The sequence below is a fragment of the Rhinatrema bivittatum genome, chromosome 9, assembly GCF_901001135.1.
Source record: "Rhinatrema bivittatum chromosome 9, aRhiBiv1.1, whole genome shotgun sequence".
NCBI classification, from domain to species: domain Eukaryota; kingdom Metazoa; phylum Chordata; class Amphibia; order Gymnophiona; family Rhinatrematidae; genus Rhinatrema; species Rhinatrema bivittatum.
This window is the reverse complement of record NC_042623.1, coordinates 186,549,768-186,572,823: the sequence shown is the minus strand read 5'-3', so window position 1 is coordinate 186,572,823 and position 23,056 is coordinate 186,549,768. Positions and strand designations below refer to the sequence as shown.

Below are 23,056 nucleotides of genomic sequence, written 5' to 3'. Positions count from 1 at the left end.
AAACCAGGACAAGGAGTCTTGGAGGGATGAGGTTACTTCTATGCTTTCCCAAAGTCACTGAGTGGCTTGGCACCGCTGTGACCATAGAGTCCACTGTGCAAGCGTATCCTGGGAGTGACATGTACTGTTGCGGCCATATGATGCAACAACCTCAACATCTGCCAGGCTAAGACCTACTGACTCACTTAAATCTTTGCCGAAATGGACTTCAAGGTGACGGCCCTTGAGCATGGCAGGAAAGCCATGTCTAGCAGGACCCAGTTGGTCAAGTGCATGGGCTCCAAGGCCCTGCCTAAGAGGAGCTCCTAAACAACCAATCGTCTAGGTATGGGAAAACAGGGACTCCCAGTATGTACAGGGGTGCTGCCACCATGGCAAGGCATTTTATGAAGACATGTGGGGCTTACACTAGCCCAAACAGCAACACACAATACAGGACGTACTGATTTCCTGCCACAAATTGGAGATACTTCCGGTGACCATGTGGGTGTACGCGTCCTTTAAACTGAGGGAATACAGCCAGTCCCCTTTTTGCAACAAGGGGGTCAAGGTGCCCAGGAAAGCCATCTTGAACTTTTTCTTCCAGAGAAACTTGTTCAAGGTCCTTAGGTCTAGGATGGAATGGAGTCCTCCTGTTTTCTTTGGAATCAGGAACTACCGAGAGTAGAATCCCTGCCTTCTTTCCCCTGGTGGAATGGGCTCGACCACTCTGGCCATTAAAAGGAAGAAGAGCTCTGTGAGTAGTACTTCCTGATGCACTACCGATCCGCAATAGGGGGCAATCTGAAGGGGTACTCAAAAGGTTTAATTTGTACCCCCCATGGATGATGGATAGAAACTACTGGACAGAGATTACAAGGGTCCACTTGTTCGCTTAGAACTGTAGCCTCCCTCAACCGGGAGATCCAATGTCTTGGGTACAGAGGACATGGCTATGTTCCTTATGATCCAGTCAAAATCCCATCCTGGGAGTTGATTGGGATGTTTGCTGGGGCTTTGGTGACCTCTGCTACCTGAGAAGGCTGTGAGGGGCCTGTTGTTGCCGAAGGGGTCAAAGCGACGGAGGATAGTATTTCCTCAGGCGGAAGAAAGGCCTCCTCTGGCCCGAGCTTGGAGACCTCCTAGCAGAGGAGGGTGGGTCCTAGGTGCTAGTGGAGAGCTGCTGGTGTGGTAGCTGATGCTTGTTGAATTTGAGAGCCTTTTGGACAAGATAACCGCGTCCACCTTCCTGTTGATAGGCGGAACTGAGAGGGGGTGTTTCCACATCCTCAACTGTAACTCCACAAGGATCTCATGCACGGACTGTCACGATTTCCTTGGGAGGCTCCACAAATTGAAGGATGTCCAACATTTTGTGCCATGTATCCTCTTCCATTTGCAACTGAAATGGGATGATCTCCACCATCTTCCAGACAAATCCTGCAAAAGGAGAGGTCTTCTGGAGGAGACTTCCTTCTGACAGTGGGAGGAGATGTTTCTGAAGGGAGACCAGACACATTGCCAGAGACACTGGAAGTATCATTCCCCCAGGTGTCATAGGGGCCCTCGTCCTTACTGTCCGATGGCAGGGAGGGTTGCTGTTTGTGGAGGCTCTGAAAAGCCGTGAACTAGTACCAGATCAGTCATTGTAGCCTCCTTTGCTCCACCAGGCATCAGGGCTGACCCGAGAACTGACACCGGCTATATCGTTAAAGCACCAATGAGCACGTGTAGGGATTCCAATAGTAGCTCGAGGAGGGATGGTGCTGGTTCTGGGTTTGTCGGTACAGTGCTTCCAGTGTATGTAAATCTATTTCATGCATATTAATTGTGGATAGCCTATTTGTGACACTCGAGGACTGGAGTTCACCCTCAATGTTCTAGAGAGCCTGTTTTAATAATGTCTTTCAAACTCTCTCCACTTAAGCAGTCCTCTGACCATGGATTATTCATTGCAGATACTGCTTACCATTTAAAGTAATAAAGTTTGATAGGTTTTAGAAGTATTTAAACCCAAACAAAGGAATTGTCTTTGCAGTTATGTTTTTACATTTAATATAATACTACAAAGATTTTAAGGAGACATAACTTGAATAGCTTAGCCCTAAAACCTAATCTAGGTCCATGCTATGAGAACTCAAATAAATAAAGGAATTTTAGTGGCCCAGAAAATGTCCATCTTTAGTGTTATAAAAGTATAATTCTGCCCAACTACTTTAGTTTTCTTTTAATACATAGAAATAAGGGTCAACAAACATGCTGTAGGTGATACCTTTTTGTTGGACTAAATACATTTGTGAAGAGCTTTTAAATGTTCTGCTCCCTTCAACAGATCAATGCAGAATGAGCTCCAACTGGAGGTGAGGGAGAGAGCAGAGGAGTGGCTGCAGTAGTGGCTATAGGTGGGGAGCTGAAGGTGTTGTGGAGTAGGTGGAGGCAAAGGCTGGGGAGGATGAGTAGGGATTGGAGGTGCAGGATCAATGGCTATGAGCCATTATTGGTGTGACCAGTTAGTATAATTATTAAAAGGAACCAATTAAAAAATGTCCTGCCTCAGGACGCGTACCCACCGAAAAACTGGCCCAAGCTCCCCCTGCGCGCGCCGAGCTATGCTGCATAGGCTGCCGGCGCGCGCAAAGCCCCGGGACGCGCATATGCCTGGGGCTTTCCTGGGGGGGGGGGGGGGGGGGCATAGTCGCGGTCTCCGGACCAGCCCCTGGACCGGACCTTGGCACGCCGGTGGCCGGCCCGCGCAAGTTACGTCTGCCTCGGGCAACAAAGGTGGTGGTGGGGGGGGGGGTGGGTTAGGTATCTATTAAAATCCGGCGTACTTTTATAAAATCTACCCGTGTGTATGGGGATCTTTCTCTCTGACACAGACCCACACACACACACTCTCTGTGTGTGTATTTTTGTGTCCAAGAAAGAGTATGGTGTCTTTGCGGGTGCCAGTGTGTATGTGCCAATAAAATGTTTCTGCAGTCTAAAAATCTGTTTGTGAATGAGCGTGTGTGTGCAGGAACCAGACCGAGAATCCAGAATATATCTCTATAAGCGAATGTGCAGGAGGCCCAACCAATGTACATGGATGGAACAGGGGCTGCAGCTCTGCTCACCCCTGGTCTAGAATGTCAACTTCTTAGCTATTTAGGAAAAATGAAGTTTATTTTGGGGATATTTTGGCTCAAATATGAAGGTACGTGGAGGACCGTAAGTCCTGCCAGGACTGGGTCCACGTCAGCGAGCATAGCGGCTGTAACAGTATCCTCAGGAGGCACCTCAATTCCCAGCTCCTTCAAAATGAAAGGAATAAGAGGTTCCAGTTCCTCCCATTGAAATAGGCAAAGCACTCGTGGGTCATCCCCCTCGAGGGGGGGGGGGGGCTTGGAAGTAGGGAATCAGTATCCTGATCAGGATCAGGAACTGGCGATGGCTGGGGAGGGGGTCCGGAGGCTGTGATTTTGGTTGCATTGCCATTGGATTTTTGAAAAGTGTGTTGCAACCTATAATTATCCAATTGTGTAGAGGATAAAAGACTGAGCTGGCAGCAGGGTTAGATTTCAGGTGTGTCTGGTCAGAGTTCTGCTTTCAAAGGAGGGGTGGCAGAGAATGAGGAGTAAAAAAGAAAGTGAATGCATGGAGGAGGGGGAAAGGAATAATCTGAAATCTTTTCTTGGATTCTTTTGTCTTAGAAAGCTGCCCACAGACCCACCTTTAACATAAGTAGATGTACAGGAGCAACCATAATATTAAATCACAAATCAGGTTAAGCATGTAGGTACTCTTTGTATTAAAGAGGCAGTGCCTTCCACATGTTCCTTATCTTAACAGAAGTTGCAAACAGTGGGGTACATTTTATAAAAAAGCACGAGCGAGTACTTTTGTTCGCGCACCAGGCAAAAATCCAGGGTCGGCGCGCGCAAGTGGGTGCACATTTGTGCACCTTGCGCGCTGCCCGTTCCCTCCGCCTCCCCCCACCTTTCCCTACCTAACCCACCCCTCCAGTCCTATCTACACCCCCTCCCCTACTTTTATTCCCAAAGTTACGCCTGCTCGAGCCGGTTGCCGGCGCGCCAGGTTCCGGTACAGGGGCTGGTCCAGAGGCTGCGGCCACGCCCCCAGAACACCCCCGGATCGGAACCACGCCCCCGGATGACGCGCCCCCGATACCCCCCCCCCAAGAAATCCCCGGACTTACGCGCGTCCCGGGGCTTGTGCGTGCCGCCGAGCTTATGCAAAATAGGCTCGGCGCGCACAGGGGGGGTTTGGGCTAGGTTTTCGGGGGTTACACGTGTAACGTACACGCGTAACCCTTTGAAAATCTACCCCAGTGTTTTTATTTTTCTGCTGGAAGTTTTTTTCTTTAAACTTTATGTTCCCTGTACGTACCCGGATCAGTCCAGACCGTGGGGTTGCGCCTCCTGTCCAGCAGCTGGAGACTGACCAAAACTGAAAGGGTATCCTATATCAGGACACCCTGCACCCCTTCGGTATTTGTCTGTCTCCAGCAGATGCAGGCAGCTGAATCTGCGGTTCCCCTTGTTCTTCTTAATTTCTCCTCCCTGTGGGGATCTTGTACTCTTTGTTTATCAGGATCAAGCAAGTATTAGTTTTGATTCATAATTGAAAAAAAAAAAGTTCTGAAAGATGTCTCTATTTGTTTCTTGGAGACAGTTCTGTCTCCTCGCTGTGCTGGGGGCCTAGGTGGGTTTGTCCCTTGAATTCTTCAGCCTAGGCTCCTTCATTCCCGGTGACCTTTTGGGGTGATACTGGTGGTCCAGTCAGTCCCCCTTGGCTGGCTGTCCATTCTTGAAAAGTGTCCTTTCTAGGGCCTGTAGCAGGGAAGTTTATTCCCCTGCACTTGCTGAGCATTGAAAAAAAAAAAAGAAGTTTAAAACTAAGCCCTACTCAGAAATTTAAGGACAGCGGTCAGCTCCGGCAGCGTGCAGGGTTCAGTCTCTGCCTCCGCTGATCGGCAGGGCTCAGCACAGCTGATTTTCTTTCACATGATTTTTTTTTCTTCAGCTGATGCCGCGTTCCAGCGTTTGTGCCACCTGCGGGTAGCCTGCCACGCGGCTCTCCTACGGCGGGCTCTGCTCCGGGTGCCTGCCGGGTGGAGAGGGTCCCTCCTCAGTACTGGCGAAAATAGCGACCCAGGATCGGGCTGCACACCGCATGGCCAGGCCGTTCCCGACTCGGAAAACCACGGAAACGGCGGCCATCTTGGGAGCAGTTTCTGAAGCTGAAGCGGTACTACAGGAGCCCGATTTTCCCTCCGGATTTGAGCCCCACACATTCCCCAGAGGGGGTTTCTGACCTTTCCTCCCCTCCCTCTCCTCTCCCCCCCCCCCGGGAAGTCTAAGCCTCGTTTTTCCACGGAGTTTGTGCTTCTCATGCACAAATCCTATCTTACTAGCATGCAGGAGGAGGAGGAGGACCCCCCCAGGGCCCCTCCAGCAAAGACTTAGGGAGTTTCATCTCCGTAGCCACCTGCAGCGCCAAAGGGTCAGGGTTCCATTCGGGTCCGGGTGGTGCCTGGGGTCCCGCTGCCTCTCAAAAAATAATTAGCCTTTGACAAAGAAAAAAAACCCAAACCTGACCTCTTGGTAATGGAGATGCAGAATCTGAGTTCCAGTCAGTAATAAGAATATAATAACTTGCATTTATATAGCATCTTTCATCCAAACAGAAACTCCATCTGCTTTACAACTGTAACACTGCAGGAATGCACAAATCATTGTGCTAGATTTATATGACAACTTCCAAAGGGGACAGGGAGAAGGAACAAGATCAATAATTATCATAATAACATTTGAAAACTAAATTAGTAGATACATATACAAATGGCACAAATTTCCAGCTCTGAATTAAATTAATAAATCTTGAATTAACATAAGATAACACGTTCCTTATGAACTGCCTTTCCATCATGTAGCCCAAAACAAGGTACAACATTACTTTTCTAAATCTCTAAAGTGCTTTTGAAATATTCCCTAAAAAAATTATATTTATTTACTTATATTTAGCTCATGCCTTTTCACTGGTGGCTCAAGGCAAAGAAAGGGAAGTATCCCCATTAGTCTGCAACATTTTAAGGAACTGTCACTCACTCATGATCCTGATCAAGCTGCACTTCCTCTTGATTCAGTTTACATAAAAGTATTTCTCATTTGTGGCAAAGCTCTTTTGCCAGCAGAACCACCCACCTTAATCTGACACAGTGGTTGCTGTGAAGAATTGCGGCATGAACTCTGTTCCTGAGATGATTGCACTTTGTCATTTGGACCATAAATTACTCAAACTTGGGTCTTAGAAAAAGATGGGGGCCTTAAGATATCTCGAGAAAAAAAATTGAATAAAAACAAGTTTGGAAAGGTGTGCTGCTTCCTGGAGTAGACAAATTCCAAATGCGTTCTTTGCGACTCATGTGCTGCTCAGTCTGCCTTGCTAATTCATGTGTGGAAGAACAGCCATATGCCAGGATGGATGGGCAGATAGAGTCTCCCCATAGCGCAATCTTTGACTAAAAATTGCAGTTTACATGATGTGTTGAAAAACACAGCTCAGACAAAAACACCCAAATATGCACTTTTTTGTGCTGGCCCCCAATCAGAATCGTGAGGTACATTTATTTATTTATTTAAATTCTTTTACTATACCGATACTCAAGACGAGGTCTTATCGTACCGGTTTACAATAGAACAGGGGAAACCAATTAACAACTAAGTAGAAGGTAAAGTTACATTAAACAGGGAGCGAAAACATGGGAGATGGAAGACAGGAAAGATTTTAAACGATAACAACTGGAGAGTGATAAAATTAATAAACGAAAAAAAATAGAGTAGCGAGACATAAACAGAGATTTATCCTAGGCAATAAATAACATAATATATCCTGTGGGAGGAGGAGGCATGGGGAGGTGAGAAGTCAGGGTGGGGACTGGAAATGGGGAGGTGTGGAGGGATTAGGGAAGAGGTCAGAGGGTGAGACATTATCAATTGCATTAGATCACGAATCACTCTAGTTGGCCTTTTTCAAACATATGCACTGAAGTTGCTCCATGGACATCACCAACTTCTGGAATGGGGTGAAAGAAGTGCAACAAACATAATTTTGTCAGTATCTGTTGAGTTCTCCTCCAGCCTGCAGGTGGCACTGGGAACTCCTTAGTCCATCTGTTCCATCCTTCCAGATCTGTGCTCCTTGCTCCCCCCCCCCGGTGGCCATCTTGTCTCCTTTATAATACTTGTATTTATCCTGAGATATTCTCATCAGTCAGTTGCCAGAGCTTGGCCTTACCTTCTGGTCCTTATACTCTGGCTCCATTCCTACATTTGAAAAAGCATCTTCAGATTCTTCATTCAGTGCTCCTGCTTGTTCTCCTTCCTGAGTTCCTGGATCCGTGGTTTGTTCTTGCTTCATGACCTGCTCCAAGCCAATCGCTCCTTGTTCCTGTCTGTGGCTACCCCTCGCTTCTCATGCATCGCTGGCCACCAACACTGGAGGGCTCAACCCGAAGGTAAGGTGGCTAGCCTAGGTAGAAGTTCCTCTATCATCGGTGGTCTGAAGCTCCTGGCACTAAGCCACTCGTTTCTGGGGCAGCTCATAGATGCTTCGGCCAGAGAGTGTTTTCATAGTAACCCATGCAAGTACAGATGGGCAGCAGCAACCCCCCACCAGAATTTTCTTGAAGGATTCTTGCTTCTCTGGCTCAGCACAGACTCACAAGTGCAATGTAGGGATGCATTGTAGAGCACGGCAACACGAGCATGCTGCCAGAAATGGAGGGAGGAGGAGCCTGGAGTTAGCACATTACAGTATGCAAAAACTTAACTGTACCTCTTTGAAATGTAAATGCACAATTGAATCTTTATGGGTAGAAATCCCTTGTGTGTTGGGGAAGACTATAGTGATAGGAGTATACTACCGTCCACCTGGTCAAGATGGTGAGACGGACAGTGAAATGCTAAGAGAAATTAGAGAAGCTAACCAAATTGGTAGTGCAGTAATAATGGGAGACTTCAATTACCCCAATATTGACTGGGTAAATGTATCATCGGGTCACGCTAGAGAGATAAAGTTCCTGAATGGAATAAATGATAGCTTCATGGAGCAATTGGTTAAGGAACTGACGAGAGAGGGAGAAATTTTAGATCTAATTCTCAATGGAGCACAGGATTTAGTGAGAGAGGTAACGGTGGTGGGGTCGCTTGGCAATAGTGATCATAATACGATCAAATTTGAATTAATGACTGGAAGAGGAACAGTAAGCAATCCACGGCTCTTGTGCTAAACTTTCAAAAGGGAAACTTTGATAAAATGAGAAAAATAGTTAGAAAAAAATGAAAGGTGCAGCTACAAAGGTAAAAAATATGCAAGAGGCGTGGTCATTGTTAAAAAATACCATCCTAGAAGCACAGTCCAGATGTATTCCACACATTAAGAAAGGTGGAAGGAAGGCATGGTTAAAAGGAGAGGTGAAAGAAGCTACTTTATCCAAAAAGATCTTCATTCAAAAATTGGAAGAAGGATCCAACAGAACAAAATAGGATAAAGCATAAACGTTGGCAAGTTAAATGTAAGACATTGATAAGAGAGGATAAGAGAGAATTTGAAAAGAAGTTGGCCGTAGAAATTGAAAACTCACAGTAAAAACCTTTTTAAATATATCCGAAGCAGAAAGCCTGGGAGGGAGTCAGTTGGACCGTTAGATGATCGAGGGGTTAAAGGGGCACTTAGAGACGATAAGGCCATCGCAGAAAGATTAAATGATTTCTTTGCTTCGGTGTTTATTGAAGAGGATGTTGGGGAGATACCCGTACCAGAGAAGGTTTTCATGGGTAATGATTCAGATGGACTGAACCAAATCAATGTGAACCTAGATGTGGTAGGCCTGATTGACAAACTAAAGAGCAGTAAATCACCTGGACCGGATGAATCAAAAATGAAATTTCTGACCTATTAGTAAACATTTGTAACCTATCATTAAAATCATCCATTGTACCTGAAGACTGGAGGGTGGCTAATGTAACCCCAATATTTAAAAAGGGCTCCAGGGGCGATCCGGGAAACTACAGACCACTTAGCCTGACTTCAGTGCCAGGAAAAATAGTGGAAAGTGTTCTAAACATCAAAATCACAGAACATATAGAAAGGCATGGTTTAATGGAACAAAGTCAGCATGGCTTTACCCAGGGCAAGTCTTGCCTCACAAATCTGCTTCACTTTTTTGAAGGAGTTAATAAACATGTGGATAAAGGTGAACCAGTAGATATAGTGTATTTGGATTTTCAGAAGGCATTTGACAAAGTTCCTCATGAGAGGCTTCTAGGAAAAGTAAAAAGTCATGGGATAGGTGGTGATGTCCTTTCGTGGATTGCAAACTGGCTAAAAGACAGGAAACAGAGAGTTGGATTAAATGGACAATTTTCTCAGTGGAAGGGAGTGGGCAGTGGAGTGCCTCAGGGATCTGTACTGGGACCCTTACTTTTCAATATATTTATAAATGATCTGGAAAGGAATATGACGAGTGAGGTTATCAAATTTGCAGGTGATACAAAATTATTCAGAGTAGTTAAATCACAAGCAGATTGGGATAAATTGCAGGAAGACCTTGTGAGACTGGAAAACTGGGCATCCAAATGGCTGATGAAATTTAATGTGGATAAGTGCAAGGTGATGCATATAGGGAAAAATAACCCATGCTATAGTTGCACAATCGGGCCGATACAGTAAAGGCCTGTGCGCCCGCTCTCCCGGCACGCGCACAGGCCACTCTCCTGGCTGCGCGATTCAGGAGGGTGGCCTATGCAAATTAGGGCCCGCGGTGGCTGTCAGCGAGTTTGACAGCTGATGGTCAATTTTGCCGGCGTCGGTTCTCAAACTCGCTGACAGCCACGGGTTCGGAAACCGGACGCCAGCAAACTTGAGCGTCCAGTTTTTTGTTTTTTTTTCACATTTTTATTGATTTTGCAGAAAACTCAAATGTATACAACCAGTAATATTTATCAGTTGTCATTTAAACACCTCCGTAGACAACAGATATGCTCCGTAAAACCACCAATGAACATTAGCTAATGGAAGTTGTAATACACCAAAATAGGAGGAAATACAGTACACTGAAACAATGAGAATGACTGAATTGGATAATGAAATCTACGAGATCAACAAACATCACACTTGAGTCCTCCCCCTTTATTTCCAGTTCCCTTCCCCCCGGAGCCCCCCCCCCACCCCCCAAAGTTATCTCTATAGTCTACCATTACTACACACAGCATCCTATACATGTCATCTTTCCCCATAAATGAAAAGTAAATATATTTACATAAATTGAAATAGAAGTATATTATGTTATGCCAGATAATGCCTACATCGATAAGCCACCCATCGCCTATGACTATGGAATGTGGGATTGCAAGATACCAATATGTTGGACTACCTCCTTAGGTTGACTCTGCAGATAGGCAGCCCAGATATCCCAAGTAACCCTCTGTTTCTGGACAGTCAGAGTTTGCGCTGTCATATGCTCAAAAGTGCCTATCTGTAACAGCTTCCTGTTCCAGTGCAGTAGGCTTGGAGGATCCATAGAAATCCAATTACTTACAATTATGTGTTTGGCAACAAGACCCGCCTTATGAATGAATGTGAGCTGTGAGGATGATAAAGGGAGGTGCATGCCACTAGAAGAACCAAACAGCCAGAACATCGGGTCCATAGGGAGAGTACAATGATATATCAACGAACAATAATCTATAACCTTCTTCCAAAACTCCTTGATCTTAATACAGGTCCAGAAACAATGTAAATAATCCCCCTCTGTGATATTACATTTCAAGCACTTAGGAGAGTTGGTGATCCCCATTTTAAATGCTGTAACACTAGTACAATATAATTGCCATATAAATTTAAATTGTAATTCCCTTAAAGCAACATTTTCAGTTATTTTTCCACTTGTTAGAAAGTATTTCTTAACAATGGGTATTGTTAGTGAAATGAGTGGGTAAGTAGACCATTTGTGCAACACCTCCTCATATGGGGTAAGAGTTAGGTAGGGGTATAAAACCTTTGAAAATACTGAGCAAGAATACTTCACTGTGGGCCGTGAGCATAACAGCACATCCAGGAGAGGCTGGTGGCAAGACATTGTTGTATTCAAATGGGACTGCAGAATATAATGTCTGAGTTGTAGATAAGCAAAAAAATTGAGCGTCCAGTTTTAAACCCGCGAGTCGATTTCAATATTTTGTTTAAATTATTTTTAACTTTTGGGAACTCCAACTTAATATTGCCATAATATTAAGTCGGAGGGTGTACAGAAAAGCAGCTTTTACTGCTTTTCTGTGTACTTTCCCGGTGCCTGCAGAAAGGTAGGCGCTAATTTCTTAAAGTAAAATGTGCGGCTTGGCTGCACATTTGTACTTACTGAATCAGGTGGGAATAACTAACAGGGCCATCAAACCTACAAAGATAGAAGAAATGCACATTCCTAAAGCTCTTGCACCCATCACTCCCCCTTCATCTCTCACTTCTCCCAATTACTCTTTCAATCTCACACTCAGATCCCTGACCAGCATTCCCTACAATCCTCCTCCATCCCTGTGTTTCCGTCCCCTTTTTGCCCCCTTCCTGCCCAGCTACCCCTGACCCTTTCCAACCCCCATCCTGCTCAGAAGCCCCCCGCACTCTCTCTCTCCCACATCTCCCTGCCCAAGATCCCCAACCTCCTTTTTACCACAGGGAGAAGCATCACTTCCAGGGGGGAAAATAAAATTAGTGTTCCATCGAGACCAGAAGAGCAAGAGTTGGCAACGTCTCCCTCTGATCCAAGCGAAGGAGGCAGCAGCTGCCCGCAGAGCCAGAAAGAGAAGGAAGCGAGCCTGGCCCCCTGTCAGGCCTTATAAAGGGGACGTCGACCGCTACCTATCAGAGCTGATGAGGAGAGGGCAGCCGCCTTCTGACCCGCTACCGCACGCACGGTGCCAACCGGAGAGCTGCAGGGCCGGGCCTCTCATTGGTGGGCGCTGCTTATCCCTCGCTGGCTTTGCACACTATAGCCGGCATTTTATGCACGCCTTTAGTTCTAGGCTGTAGCTATTATTAGATAATTACATTTTGTTTTGTTTTTTTGTTTTTTTGGGGGGGGGGGCACATACTTGCTCTATCTTGTCCAACAGACGGAGTGGAGAGGCAGGACCTAGCACGTAAATGTTGCCCACGGTGCCGCAGCACAAACCGCCGCACGCAGGTGTGTAGTCGGGCCGCATTGACGTCAGGGGGAGGGGCGGGCCCTTCGGCTTCGGGAAAGGGAGCGGGGCGGGGCTGCTTTTATAAAGCTTTGCCCCTTTTCCCTTTTCTTTCTCTTCAGACCCCGAGTCTCAGCGCGTTGGTGGCTCCGCGCGGTGTACGTGCTGCAGGAAGTGACGTCAGCTGCAGCTTCGGGTGGGTTCCGAGGACCCTGCGGAAGGGGGGGTGGCAGTTACCAGGTAACCTGGCGCGCGCGCGCTCCCTCAGACACGGCCGGCCGGTCGGTCGGTCGTTAGCGGGTGCGGTGAGCCGGTGCCCGGCGCTGGGTGGGTGCAGGGTCTTGGGTGAGGCGGGGAGGCTCCCTTTTCCTTCCTCGTAGCTGGTAGCGTGCTATTCGTGCTGGGGGTGGGTAGAGGTGAGGTTGCTGGTGCAGCCAGCGCGTTGGCTCCCTGTTGGTGGGGCGCTGGGCGTAGCACCGGGGCTTGGCGGCGCACGTGGCTGGCTGTCGCGCTCTCCTTCCCGGAAGTGGCTGCCAAGGTCAGACACTCGGCGGGCTGACATGTGCACCTTGCTGTTCTGCACAGGCTTTTGCCAAAGAATCGGCGTATTGTAAAACTAGGTGTCGGAAGGGTTTTGCGCTTTTTTTTCCCTCTAACGTTTTTGTATGCCGTTTCTCCGATCGCAAAGAACGCTCAAAGCGTTCTCTTGTGCATTTTTAGGTAAGGAAATACAGTAATGCACTCCTTGGCTTGAGGACTCTCTGCGAGCAGCTCGGCCATTGATAACAACGTTTGCATGTTCTCTGATCAACTCTGCTACTTTTGATTTTGTATGGCCTAAAACGTTAAGGGTAAAAGCATGTTTTAGATTTGTTTTGCTTTCTGTTTGATTAAAATAAAAATCAGTTTGATATTGGGATGTTTTAAATATGATTGTAGACTGTAATGGTGTCTATTGATTCAGGTTTGAAGAATTCTGGAAGGCAGGACTAGATGTTTTTCTTTAATGATAGTAGTGGGCTCTTGGCATCCAGTGCAGGTGGTGGGGACGGGAGTGGTATGTGAGTCTAAGCCTGGTACTGGTACAGGTAATCTATATGTAGTGAGGGAGCGGAGGAAAGTACGGATGTTGGGTAGCAAAAAAAATATGCAGAGAGTGGGATCGGTTTTGTATGGCTTTAACTTCTGCTCTTGCATTGTTCCCATGTTAGTGTACCATCTCTTAGTAAAAACAAAATAGCATAGTGGAAGATCAGTAAGGTTATTTAGGGGCCGATGCAATACAGTGCGCTCAGCTGAGTGCACTGTTCACTTGCAGTCGGACGCGGGTAGAATAGGTGCTAATCAATCCCCTAATGCAATAAGGGGATTAGCGCATATTCAAGGCGCGTCCAACATGGAATGGATCTAATAATGCTCATCACATGCAAATGCATGTGAATGAGGCTATTAGGCATCCACTCTCGATGCAAAATAAAGTGCGTCTGGGATGCACATTTAACTGTCATCTATTAATGTCTGTCATCTATTAATGCCTCCTACTTAATATTGTTGTGATATTAAGTAGGATGAAAAATAAGAAAAAAAAGTTGGACCATCACAAAAACTGATACAGAGTTTATTGGCATAGGTTTCTTACCGGCAGACAGCCGAGTCACGAAAACAGACGCAGATAAACCCAGCATCAGTTTTCGTGACTGCCGTCCACCAGTAAGGAAAACCAATGCCAATACACTGTCGGGTTTTCCTTACCTGTGGACAGCCATCACGAAAACCGATCGGGTTTGCTTTAGCAAGGTGGTGCTAGGGTCGCACAAGCGACCCTAGCACCTCCTTGCTAATGTAATCCCTTAATTAAAATTGCATGGCGCCCCCTTGGGGGTGCCTGAGGCGTCTTAAGAGAGCGGGTGCTGACTGTTCAGCGCCTGCTTTCTACGTGACGTTATTGCATCGGCCCTTTAGTCCGCCAGGTTTGTCAGGTGCAATGCCATAGCGCATAGTTCATCTTCCCCTTACTAGTTTACAAAGGGGAGTGAATCCTTTTATCCCAAGCTTTCTTGTATTCTTGTACTGGTTTTCCTTCCTCCACTTTTATCGAAAAGCTGTTTCTACTGCTATTGTGTGAAGGCAGGTTTTCTGTTATTCCCATCTTCCCTTGTTACCTTGTCCTTGACCTGTTAGCTTTTTTTTTTAGATATAGAAACGTTTAGCACATGAGAAAATGCTATCTATAAATTAGTATTAAATGTGTATTGAAAAAACTGCACCTTAATATTTTATTTATTGGTTGTTTATACCGATGTTCGTAAACAGACATCACATTGGTGTACAACTTAACAAATGCACCATTAAAAGCAGTTGAATAAAAACAATTCTAAAGAATGAAATACATACCATTATAAATATTTTATTGTATAAAATAAAATTATAAAAGAAACTAAAATTAATAATAAAGTAGGAATTTTAAGAGTAGAAGACTGCAATTAAGAAAAGGCTTGTTGGAATAACCATGTTTTGAGTCCTTTCTTGAATGTTTTATTTGCCTCGAGTTGTATGTCTTGCGGAAGTAAGTTCCATAATTGTGGTCCAGCGATAGAAAGTGCTCTCTTACTGTATTCAGATGTGCAGATTTCGGAGAAGGAATTGGCAAAGTTCCATTATTTTATTACAGCATTTAAGTTGGCTCTTCCCCCTGTGTGTCTCTCCTTACTAATTTGAGAAGGGCATTAGATAATCTCTTTTTATACTCCTGAGATGGAGGAACAATGTGTATTTGTGGTATATGTATCTATTGACCTTGCAAGCTCAGTTGCTGGTTAAGCTGATCTAAAACAAGACTTGGTGTCTGTTACAATGAGTTGTCCCTGAATGGCTGCATAGATTTAGTTTTCATTTGTGGTTACTGCTAAACAATGGGAGTGATGCTTTGTGTTCCCCCCCCCCCCCTATTTTTGTATATTAATGTTATGCCTGATGCAGTAAGGAGTTCTGTGCACAAAAATGTGTAAAACTGCATTCTGCTCAGTGTCCTTGCATGAAAATCCCATGTTAATGAAGGCATTATCTATTGCCCCCAGTGTAGAGGTGTGCTGGAAATGTTAACTCCTGCTCAGATGTGAAGTGAAGTTGCCAGTACTAGTTTCAGTCTAGGAGCAGAATCTGGAGTTCTGGCACTAGGACCTGTAATCAGGATTTATGTGCAGAAAATGTGCACAAAACATGTTCTACACAGAATTTGGGTACAAAGTTTTCTGCATTGAAAGCATTTTTGTGGACATAAAAACATTTTATGCATGTTTTGTGTGCATAAATTCTGATACACTCCCCTGCTCCCCCAAGTTAGTTTGTGCTTAGCCTGTGCTGAGTGCACACTTTGATTTGTCTACATTCTTCAGACAGTGCACTTTATACCTGATGCATTAGCTTACTGTATACAGAGTTAAACACTTTTTGAAACTTTGCGCTGAGTTTCAGTGCTGTTTTAACCTGCACCTTATTCTATAGGCCAGCTAACACGTTGCTGTTCTAGGAAAATGGGTGTGGTGAATTTATTAGTTATTCTGTTTGCTTGATAAGACTTCCACTCCCTGGTAGGACTGGCTTAGTCTTTTCCTGTGGTGCATTTGATAGCCATCTTTAATGTAAAATGCATTTGGTAGAAATACAGCACATCATTTAAAGGCAAACTGAAATGATTGCCAGACACATTCACTGATGCATTGCCTTGCTCTTTATTGAAAATGGAAATGGTTTTATAAGCTTTATATGAAGAATCTTCAGGATCTGCTTAAGTTAATGGTATTAGTGTGGTTTAGTCTCCTGGTTTCTTAATGTATTTTGTCTCCAGCAGATGGTGGATATACATCAAGAATGACCAAAGTCACTAGAAATGGGGAGATGATGTGATTATTTTATCCTAAATGTATTACTGACCTTTAGAATCTGAGGGAGAGATTGATTACTTAAATGCTTGATTTTTATGTATGTTTTTGTACTTTTTTAAAGTTATGAATATTAATGTGAATCTCCATGATGGTATACAAATGTGTAAAATATGGAATTTGTTGGCAGTGTGGTCAAGACTAGTATAGCTAAGTTTTAAGTTTGAACAAATTTCTGGAGAACAGGTCCATAAAACATTTAGCCAGCTAGACTTGGATGTCTCCATATTTTTGGGAGTGAGTAATAGGGAATGTCCTTTTCTATTTGGATCTGCTGTGGTTTTTCAAGTGACCTAAACTAGCCACTATCAGCCAGAATTCTGTCTTGGCATGGCACCTTTTTTTTTTAAGATCTCATATTAGTGATGTATTTAAGAACTCATTTTTGCTTAAACTTTTAAGTCATTGACAAAACACTGCAAAAGCCCTGAAATGAAAAGCACAACTAAATTTACAATTTATAATACAAAGCAGCATTTTTCAGAATCATACTACTACTCAGAATATTTTTTTTTGTTAACTTTTAGGTTTATCATCAAGGTATTGTGTGAATCTTAACTAAACGCTATGGATCATGCACGCTCGGCAATTTCCAATTTGGTAAGATTGTTGCTTTTAAGTTTATCCACACATCCTAGGTCTCAGGACCAGAATAGTTTCCCTTTAGAAATGTTGGTCAATATTCAGGAGACTTAGGTGGGTAAAACTTAGTTTACCCCATCTATGTAACTTTGTGTGCACTCGGATTTTGTGCTGCACAGTTGCCTGGACAAAAGGGATGGGACAAGGGTGAGCTAATAGATTAAGCCGTATAGGCCATATTTGAGCGCTGACTGGCTGTTTGTGCAGACCGATTTGTCCACACAAATAGCGTTAGTTATCGGAATGGCTTGAACTGAATATTCACTAGAAAATTTACCTAGATAGATTCCACTAAATATCTAGATAACCTTACTGCTCCACCAGCCTGTCGACCCCTCTATACAGATTGAGACTGACTACAGATATAATTCTTGTAAATAGCTTACTCATGGTCAAGGAACTTACTGGTACTTGGCACTTCTATAGCGCTACTTGATGCATGCAAAAGAGTCATCCGCAGAGCTTACTTCCTGGAAGTCAGCAGCTATTGCTAGTTTCAAAGAGTACTCATGTGCTAATCTAAAGTGTGCAGATTCTGGAGAATGAGATGCAACTCTATTTAATATTTACATGCTGCCCCTATGCCACCTCTTGGCAGGACTAGGTATCATACATTACATATATGCGGACGACATCCAGCTAATTTTACCAGTAGACGAAACAATTGAAAAAACGTTGAATCTAGCAATGTTGTACCTAGATATAATTAAACTGCTGTGCCAAATGGAACTAGTAATTAATATTGAAAAAACAGAATTCATACACCTTGAACGAAAAAAACTGAATTAATCCAGAATCCCATCAAAATTAGAAACGTTCAGATAGTGGAACTAACCGAAAAAAACACCAAACCTAGGAATAATAATTGACAATGAAATCAACCTCAAACACATCATTGAAAGTCAGAGAGGGGTATGCGAAACTAATGGTCCTTAGAAGGCTAAAACCACTACTAACCCAAGCACACTTTCGAACTGTTCTTCAAGCACTTATTTTCGCTAGCACAGACTATTGTAACACACTCTTCCTTGGATTACCACATTCAACACTAAGACCACTCCAAATCTTACAGAACTCTGCAGCCAGAATCCTAACTGGAAAAAGCAGAAGGGACCACATCACTCAAACTCTTGCCGAATTACACTGGCTGCCAATCAAACAAAGAGTGCAATTTAAAACACTTTGCACAGTCCACAAGCTTATCAATGAAGAAAATACTGACTGGTTAAACACTGCATTAAGACTACATATTCCCCAAAGGAATCTCAGATCAGCAAATAAAGCCTTACTAACCATACCCTCTGTAAAGCAGCTAAACTGACACAAGTAAGGGAGAGAGCATTATCATTGGCCAGCCCTATTTTATGGAACTCAATGCCACCCGAAATAAGATTGAGAGACCATAAACTCTTCAAAAAAAGCCTAAAAACATGGCTTTTCAAAATGAGAATGGGGAATAGGTAGTACTAAAACTAGAAAAGGACTTATACACACAGGCAAAAGTCACCAGATAACATATATGCGTTCTTTACCTTTATTTTTATCACACTTAAGTTTTAAGTTAAAGAATTACAGTATATCGCATATATGGTTAGCCCATAAAGGGAATTTCAATACACACTACATATAGCTTATAATATTTTGAATCATGTATCTGAACAACTTCGGCACCCCCTGTTTAACGTAAAATCTATTTCAAATTTATTCATGTGCCCATTTGTAAACCGTTGTGATGGTATATCACTAAACGACGGTATAGAAAAGTTTTTAAATAAAATAAATATAGACTGCCTCTCCCCCTCCTCCCCCCATCAGCTAGTATTTAGTTTTACTATATCTTTTGACTAAAGTGCCTTGGCCACTCTTCTTCTTCTGGGCCTTGTTAAGCTTCCTAGGCATTCTGCTTCCTTAGAATGAGTTCTCAAATGTGCTCTATACTTGATGTGACCCAGTTTCTATAGCCACTTTGTCTCTGTGATGTTATCCATTACTTCACAGCCCCAGCACCTAAACTGCTTGCTTGTCCCTCCTTGTATTTTTAGTTTAGTGGCGAGTCGCTGTCTTACACCCGTTTCAGCCTGGCCCGGCAAGCAGATGGCGACAACAGTCATGTGGAGATGAAGCTGGCCGCCGAAGACGAAGAAGGGGCCGATGGCAGCATCATGGAGAACCATGTGCCCCCTCATGTCCTGAAGCCCAGAGCCCAGAAGCGAAACATCTGCATGGTTGTCATTGCTGCCGTCCTGCTGTTCTTAATTGGTACATTTGGAAGGGTTGGGGGAATGTGAACTTGTGTCAAAGCTACTTTATAAAGTGGCATCAAGAATTGTTTATCCAAAATTGTAAATATTGTGGTAGTTGGGCGATAAGATGCGGGAAGTAACTATCACTTTGTTTATCTTCATTTCCATGCATTCAAGTGGATTAACTGCAACATTGCTACTTTGATAAGTTGAATTTAATATTTTGATTTAGTTCTGAAGTTATAAAAATGTATTTAAGTCTAGTATTCTACCCTATTTGGTGCAGCTACTTTAGGAAGATTAGAATAGCAGCATAAATACAATTTTAAACAGACATTTAAAATTCCAATGCCTCCGCACTTAAAAACTGGTCCCAGATTGAAGAAACAGTACAACCATGAGAACATAATATAAATACCATGCGGGATTAAGATCCGTGGTCTGTCAAACCCAGCATCCTGTTTGATAGTGGCTCATCTAGGTCGCCTGGAAGTACCCAGCAAATACCACGGGAGAATTTCCATGGCTAACTATGGGCCTTTAGGAACTTGTCCAAACCTTTTTAAACAGTTATACTACCAGCTTTACCCATATTCATGGCAACATGTGACTCAGGAAATACTTTCCAAAACTTGTTTTAAACCTGCAGTTTCAGGGAATGGCCCCTAGTACTATTTGGATATCTGTTCCTGTAAACTTGTTCCATACCACAGCATGCTGAAGAGTCCTAGTACAATTAGCCTTTTTTTTCCTTTTTCTCAATACCCAAGTTTTCTTTTTTTTTTTTTTTGGCTGTTGCCATATACTGAGCTGGAGATTTTTAACAAGCCGTCCACAGTGACAGCCAAGTCCTTTTTTTTTCCTGAGTGGTAACCCTAGTACGGAACCCAGCATATATATAAAGATTTTTCCCACTGTGCATCACTTTGCACTTGTCCACATTCAGTTTCATTTGCCATTTAGATGCCCAGTTCCCCAGTCTTGCAACGTCCTGTAATTCCTTAGCCCGTTTCAGCCTGGCCCGGCAAGCTGATGGAAACAGTCATGTGGAGATGAAGCTGGCTGCTGAAGATGAATGGGCTGATGGCATCATCATAAAGAACCATTTACCCCCTCATGTCCTGGATCCCAGAGCCCAAAAGTGAAACATCCGCATTGTTGCTGCTGTCTTGCTATTAATCAAGTTGACTTAGGGAATAGCCACTGCTATTAATTGCATCAGTAGCTTGGGATCTTCTTAGTGTTTGGGTAATTGCCAGGTTCTTGTGGCCTGGTTTGGCCTCTGTTGGAAACAGGATGCTGGGCTTGATGGACCCTTGACCCAGCACATGGCATGTTCTTATGAACAGTTTTGTGTAATCTGCAAATTTGATCTCGTTGCTCTTTCCTTGATAGTTTATTTTATTTTCTATTTGTTTTATATAGGGTCATTCGGTAAAGCCATCATAATGGTTTACAAAAGTTCAAATTGAAATACTTTTAACAATCGAGCAAAGGGTTTAACAGGAGGCATATTAAACAAAGACGTCCAATTGCAAAGACATTAACTGGAATTTGCACTACGGATTGCACAAAGGGGAGAGCCCCTTTGTCTCGCCCCTTCGGCATGCGACGCACAGCGCCTGGTGGCAAGGTGCCATTCAACGGTCGGTGCTGCCCTCTATGACGTCGGGGGGGGGGGGGGCAGGGCTCTGATCGGGTCCCTTTCTCTACTCGCCATTCCCTCTCGTTTTGGCTGGTTTTTCTTTTATGAATGTTAAAACCTTGCTCCCAGTACAAATCCTGGGACACTCCACTATTCGCTTCTCTTGATTGGGGGGAAAACTGACCATTTAGACTTACTGTTCAGTGTGTTTTAACCATTTAACAAGCTACAACAAGGTACTGACTCTTATCCCATGACTTGGTAATTTCCTGAGTTCTCTCATGTGAGACTTAATCACATGCCTTCTAAAAAATCAAGGTGCTCACACCTTCAAATAATTCTGGTAAGGCATAACTTGCCTTTACAGAAACCATGTTTTTTCCATGAAAACATGCCTGTCTGTATGTCCAGTAATAGGGCCAGTTTTCAGAGTTTAGACTGCTAACCTTTGGACTTTGCCTCCTTAATGAACTCTCTTGAAAAGCTTCTACTTTCATTAGGGACTTAAATTTAGCAACTATGGGGGTGGAGTAAGGGTGGGGAAAAGGGAACTTAGCATGCATTTTAGGAACTAGGCATCTAATTAAAGATCCTCAATCTAGGCACATAAGCAGTATGAACCCAAACCTATAAAATAGATTTGATCAGAACAGTAAAAATTTGCAGCATTCAAGAAGTCTTATGAGTTTCAACATTCTTATAAGTTGAGCAGATTCACATTGGAAGAGTTGCATAAACTGAATGTTTACCTAATAAGTAATTACACTGATTATTCATGATTTTATTTGCATTAAAAAAAAAGTTCAAATGATTAAAAACATAATAGCTCTATATAAAGTAAAACGGCACCTGTTAACCACTCAGGTTATGACTCAAATTGTGATCACCTGTAGAAGAGGTACTGGACATCAGTTTGGCAAAAAATTGATTCCCCATTTTGTTTGTACATTTTTAGGCCCCTAAACTTATATGAATTTTCAGCTGAAAGCTTAGGTAAGGAAAATTGGTTCTTACCTGCGAATTTTCATTCCTGTAGTACCAGGCATCAGTCCAGACTCCTAGGCTTATGCATCCCTGCCAGCAGATGTAGACGGAGAAAGTTTCACTGACATTGCTTAATAAACCCTAGTGCCATCTGCAGTTAGTATTGATCTGTACCCAAGCAAAAAAGCTGCAAAAAAGCTAATGAAAACCTTCTTAAATTATACCAACCTTCTTAAACTATACCATAACCGCTGAGCAGGAGACTCTCCACCTCCTTAAATCAGGCAGACTTTTCCATGGTACTACAGGAACGAAAATTAGCGGGTAACTAATTTTCCTTTGTATGGACCCAGATCAGTCCAGACTCCTGGGATGTACCAAAGGCCCCTACTTAGGGTGGGACCTGGAGTCCCGCTCTCAGAACACACTCGCCAAAGGAAGGAACCTGAATCTCTCACATCCAAACAATAGTGTCGTGCAAAGGTGTATATAGCGACTTCCAAGTCGCTGCCCTGCAAATCTGAGACACCAGCTGTGCTTCCACCCAGGAGGCCACCTGCAAATGCATAGAATGAGCCCATAAGCCCTCTGGAGTTTCACAACCTCATGTAATGTAAGGGGACCCAATCGCCTCTTTCAACCAATGCGCAATAGTAGCTTTAGAAGCTTTGAAACCTCACTTCATGATGCTCCACAAAACAAAAAGGTAGCTGGACCTCCTGAAATCATTCGTCACCTCGAGAGTGCAATAGAGCTCACCGAACATCTAACCGCTTGAGCTTCTTCGCATGCGGAGCAGATGCATCTACCGAGGGAAAGGCTGGAAACGCCACTGTCTGATTCACATGAAATGCAGAAATCATTTTTGGCAAAAAAAGGCACAGTCTTAGACAGAACCTCTGAACTTGAAATTTGAAGGAAGGGCTCTTGACAGGACAAAGCTTGCAACTCCAAAATTCTTCTAGCTGAGTGTATTGCGACGCGAAACCCCAGTTTGAGAATAAAGTCCTTCAGTGACGCTTTCTGCAGGGGCTCAAAAGGTGCTGCACACAAACCTCATAGGACCAGATTAAGGTTCCAGGATGGACAAACACTTCTAACTGGAGGATGCAAATTCTTGGTTCCCCTAAGGAACCTAACATCCGGATGAGCGGAAATAGAGGAACCCTTGATCTTACCACGAAGGCAGCCTTTGGAAGTCACCTACACTCTTAAGAGAGCTAGGAGACAAGCCTTTAGCAAAACAGTCTTCAAGAAAAGATAAAATGTCGGAGACGGAGGACTTCAGAGATCGTACTCCATGAGCAGCGCACCAGGAATCAAACACCTTCCATACTCTACGCCTTAACCTTCACCTTTCAAAAGCCATGCTGCTAGATA

General features: G+C 43.9%; 2 protein-coding genes across 3 annotated transcripts in view; one reads left to right on the top strand and one right to left on the bottom strand.

Annotated features, from left to right (window-relative positions):
- The window catches only part of SLC51A (solute carrier family 51 alpha subunit), a 99,779-nt gene extending 87,467 nt beyond the window's left edge, over window positions 1-12,312 (bottom strand). Inside the window, exon 1 of one of the 2 annotated variants that reach the window (XM_029616776.1) lies at window positions 12,132-12,312. The gene's annotated coding sequence lies outside the window, so the exon portion shown is untranslated. Of the gene's footprint in view, window positions 1-11,710; window positions 11,909-12,131 lie in introns of those variants that run through there. The other variant, XM_029616775.1, reaches the window with a different exon arrangement.
- An 8-nt stretch (window positions 12,313-12,320) lies between these two features.
- Window positions 12,321-23,056, top strand: part of TFRC (transferrin receptor) — a 94,938-nt gene continuing 84,202 nt past the window's right edge. Inside the window, 3 exon segments of the mRNA XM_029617343.1 lie at window positions 12,321-12,461; window positions 16,690-16,762; window positions 18,847-19,063. Coding sequence (XP_029473203.1) covers window positions 16,730-16,762; window positions 18,847-19,063 — 250 coding nt within the window. The 5' untranslated portion in view covers window positions 12,321-12,461; window positions 16,690-16,729.